At 37.0% G+C, this 4,748-nt stretch overlaps 1 protein-coding gene across 1 annotated transcript in view; it reads left to right on the top strand.

Moving 5' to 3' along the window:
- The window catches only part of PAXBP1 (PAX3 and PAX7 binding protein 1), a 42,280-nt gene extending 37,737 nt beyond the window's left edge, over window positions 1–4,543 (top strand). Inside the window, 2 exon segments of the mRNA XM_021717767.1 lie at window positions 645–799; window positions 3,376–4,543. Of these exon segments, the coding sequence (XP_021573442.1) occupies window positions 645–799; window positions 3,376–3,493 (273 nt within the window). The 3' untranslated portion in view covers window positions 3,494–4,543.
- Window positions 4,544–4,748: the final 205 nt, after the last annotated feature.

Here is a 4,748-nt window from a genome sequence, read left to right as displayed (position 1 = left end):
AAAAAAAAAAAAAAAAAAATATATATATATATATATATATATATATATATAAAACATGTTTGCTTTTTAAAAATATATATGCCCGTCTATATCTGTGTCAGTATTTTTGTAGACATTAGTAAAGTTTTAATTTTTTTGTAGGTATTAGTAAAAGTTTTAATTTGGAGATGATAATAGCATTATTTTAACCTTGGTCTGAGCCAGCTCAGCTCTCACTACCAGCATGGATACCTATTGGTAGAATTATTCAGAAGGGGGAGGAGCCACTATTTCATATTTACACTACAAATGTTTTAACATCAAAAATTGTTGATAAAGCAGAACTCAGTTCATTTAGCGCATCCTGAACCTGGAAAATGAAGCAATTGATTATTAGTTTTATGTCACTAATTAAGTACTGGACAGATTATCTTTTGCTTTGAGTACCAGACCCACTGATTGGAGTAAAAATTCTAGTATATTGGTATAGTTAATGTAGAAAGTCAGGTTTAAAAGAAATCTGCATTCCTTCAGAGTGATTACTATAGCCCAATAGCAAGTCATCTGGTTAAATACATTACACATATTATTTAGACTTAGCTTATAGATAATTTCATTTATTCTGTTTTAACCTTTTTATTTTACTTTTGTTTTCTTGTCCATAGGTAATCAATTGTTTCCCCAAACAGTGGTTCATTAATCTGAAAGGAGAAAGAACTATTTCTCAGTTAGAAAACTTTTGTAGATACCTTGTACACTTAGCAGATACAATTTATAGAAACAGTATCGGGTGCTCTGATGTGGAAAAAAGAAATGCAAGGTAATTTTTTTGTAATTAGTGAATGTTAATCTAGAGTTTCTTTAGTTAGTTGTCAGATTTGATATTAAAATATTTCAAGTAGAGATATTTATATTTTAGTTTAAATTGTAAATTTGCTTGGTATTGTAAACCTAAAAATGCACTTAATTTTTCATTTTTGTAATTTTTACTTTATCTTTTTTTTAACACGTTATTTATGAAGGTATTAAGGAAAGACTTCTGGTAAGGACAACCCTCAGTAGAATGAATAAACTATTGTTTTCTGTTCTCCCCTGAAAAATTAGAGAGGTCTCAGACTTATAGACTGTCGAGAACCTTGTTTGGAGGTTCATTTTACAGATGTTGACTCTGGAACAGCCGATCACTTTAACCCAGAGTATATTCAAGGTTATTTCCCAATTATTTGACGGAGTTAATGCACATGTTGTACTTTTCTTTATACATATCTTGGACTAGAGGTCATCATTCATAATTTTTGGGGAGCAGCTTATTCATAATTTTTATCAAGAATTGCAAGGAAGGAAGAAATGAACTTTTTACCCTTTCTGTTGACATTAAGTTGTAATTTTGGGATAAATCTAGTCTAAAAAAGTAAATAATAGCTTGTACAGTTGAAAAAAAATTTTCATTTTAAAATTTTGGTTTCCTTTCTTTTTTTTTTTTTTTTTTTTTTGAGTCAAAGTCTCACACTGTCACCCAGGCTGGAGTGCAGTGGCATGCTCACGACCACTGTAGCCTCCACCTGCTGGGCTCAGGAAATTCTTCCATCTCAGCCTTCCAAGTAGCTGGAACTATAGGCGTGCGCCACCATGCTTGGCTCATTTTTCTTTTTCTTTTTTATTTATTTTATTTTATTTTATTTTTTTAGTTGGAGTCTCACTCTGTCGCCCAGACTGGAGTGCAGTGGCTGCTCCCAGCCACTGCAGCCTTGACCTGCTGGACTCCGGTGATCCTCCCGCCTCAGCCTTCCAAGTAGCTGGAACTGTAGGCGGGCACTACCACGCCCAGCTAATTTTTTGATTTATTGTAGAGATGAGGTCTCACCAAGTTGCCCAGGCGGGTCTCGAACCCACGGGCTCAGGCAATCCACTCACCTCAGCCTCCCAAGGCACGGGATTACAGGCTGACCCACTGAGCCCGGCTCATTTTTCTTGATTTATTGTAGAGATGAAGTCTCACCAAGTTGCCCAGGCTGGTCTCGAACCCGTGGACTTAGACAATCCTCTTACCTTGGCCTCCCAAAGTGCTGGGATTATAGGCATGAGCCACCGCGCCTGGCTGTTTACTGTCTTTCTAATGTCAAAGTTTAATTTTTGTTTCGCTAACATCGTTAGCTGAACCCTTAAAAACTTGTCCTGTTTTTTCTTTCTTGAAAAAACCTTATTGAAAGAACCTTATTGTGGGAAATGGAGGGTTGAATTGTGGACTTAGTCACTGGGTGAAAGTTAAATAACATATGCGACATAGTTAGCCTGGCATGGTGGCACATGCTTGTGGTTGCAGCTACTTGGAAGGCTGAGGCGGAAGGATCACCTTGAGCCCAGCAAGTTGAGGCTGCATTAGCCATGAGCATGCCACTGCACTCCAGCCTGGGTGACAGAGAGAAACTCTGACTCAAAATAAAAAAGGAGTTTAATTTTTTAAAACAATAACTCACAACCTAAAGGAAAGTAAGTAGTAAAGATTTCAATGATAAAAGTCTGAGAGAGTACTTTGCTTTATATTTTAATTTTGTTTTTAGCATATGTTTTGTTTTTTGAGTGGGAGTCTCGCTGCTCAGGCTGTATTTCAGTGGCATGCTCACGGCCAACACAGCCTCGACCTGCTGGGCTCTCGTGATCCTTCCGCCTCAGCCTTCCAAGTAGCTGGAACAACAGGTGCTAGCCACCATGCCCGGCTAATTTTTTGATTTATTGTAGAGACGAGGCCTTGCCAGGTTGCCCAGGCTGGTCTCAGGCAGTCCTTTTGCCTCAACCTCCCAAAGGGGTGGGATTGCAAGTTTGAGCCACTGAGCCCAACCTTGTTTTTTCAAATAAGTCCCTCTGCTGTCTCTGGGCTAGTCATTTAAACATACATAAGTTTTGTTTTATGCCAGGCGTACTGGCTCATGTCTGTAATCCCAATACTTTGGAAGCCAGAGGCGAGAGGATTGGTGAGCTCAGAGATTCGAGACCAGGCTGAGCAACATGGCGAGACTGTGTCTCTATAATAAATTAAAAAAACAGCTGGACAAGGTGGTACATGCCTATGGTTCCAGCTACTTGGAAGGCTGAGGCAGAAGGATCACCTGAGCCCAGCAGGTCAAGGCTGTGGTGGCTGTGAGAGTGCTACTGCACTCCGGCCTGAGCAACTGAGTGAGACTCCAACTCAAAAAAACCAAAAAGTATATAAGTTTTGTTTCATATGGATAAGTGTTAAATTTTTTTTTACATGCTGTAGTTTGTGTATCTTTGTTTCCGTTTAAAAATGTATGCTTGGAAAAATTGCAGAGTCTTTTAAGTAGTCGTAAAGTCAATAGCAGATTTTTCCTTAAGTATACTAATTAATGAGATGCTGCTACTTTTTTTTTCTTTTAGGGAAAATATAAAACAGATAGTAAAACTCCTTGCAAGTGTTCGAGCTTTGGATCATGCTATGTCTGTTGCGAGTGATCACAATGTGAAAGAATTTAAGTCTTTGATTGAAGGAAAATAGCTCAATGAGACTGAAAAGCCTGTTTGCTTTAATACCATTCCCAATGTATAAATTTTGTATATATGTAAAGTTTCCTAAACTGTAAAATATTGATTCTTGTTTTAATACAGAAAACATTATATTAAATACTGTGTCCTTAAATGCGATTGCTTCAGAATGAAAGGAATTCAGATGATTTCTAGGCGTCTATGAACATTTTATTTTACTGCCTGTCATACTTTGTTTACAGAAGTATTTTGTATGGTCATTCAAATTAACCCTCTCAGTTAATTGTCCTCTGTAAATGATGTGTGCAGTGTAAATTGTGTAATTATGCATATATATATTTATACCACCATGGACTTACTTTCACACTGGAAATTTGTGGTGTTTTTCTACAGAGGAAGCCTTTTAACAGCAGAAAATTATCCAGTAGCAAATTGTCTTAGGGAAATCACTACACTGTTGCAACAAAAGGGCTGGCAGGTGACTAAATGTTCATCACCTTTTGGTTAGCCGTTGCTGTTACTGTAGCTGTGCTGCCTTAAAGTGGAGAGTTGAGTTGTGGGCCTAGTCACTGAGTGGATGTTGAACTTCTTCCTTGAATCGGCTCTAGAGTCGAATGTGGGTTTAATGTGAATGCTAAATAACATATGCAACATAGTTTAAAGTAGAACATAAAAGTTTTAACTTTTGGAAATAATAAACCCACAACCTAATTGCATGGTTTTGGGCTGACTGTCCTGTCTCATTCATGATTTTACTCCCTGCCCAGCTTACGGATACATGCATTTGAATTTTAGTAGTTTGTCATATTTGAAATCCCACACATGTGAGTTATATATGCAATAAATACGCCTTGCTGATTAGCCACACCCAGGCAGTTTAATATCCATGGTCTTCTATAATGTTTATACCACATTGTAAATACTCAGAGAACTTGTTTTAAAGTTTATGCTTTCTGATTCTGTGATTTTCAAAAGAGGAACTTTTTGGAAATTAAGGACTATTGTTTGATAATTATATATGTAATTAAACTTTAGCCAAGCATTAAATTAATTTTTAAATACATCTTTTGTATTTTCCTGGTGACTAATTTTACAGCATTTCAAATGACTCGAATAAAATGAGACTATTAGGAGGTCCACGTGTACCCTTGGTCAGGACAAATAGTATGAACAACATCATGCACTCACTTTGCCCTGTCCTTATCCTATCCCTACACATTCATTCTGGATGCATTTTTTTTTATTATACCTTAGTAGCTTACTAAACG

The sequence above is a fragment of the Carlito syrichta genome, unplaced genomic scaffold, assembly GCF_000164805.1.
Source record: "Carlito syrichta isolate Samal-C Ts95f unplaced genomic scaffold, Tarsius_syrichta-2.0.1 Scaffold310961, whole genome shotgun sequence".
Lineage (NCBI taxonomy): Eukaryota > Metazoa > Chordata > Mammalia > Primates > Tarsiidae > Carlito > Carlito syrichta.
The sequence above is the reverse complement of the archived record's forward strand: the minus strand, read 5'-3'. Positions and strand labels throughout refer to the sequence as shown.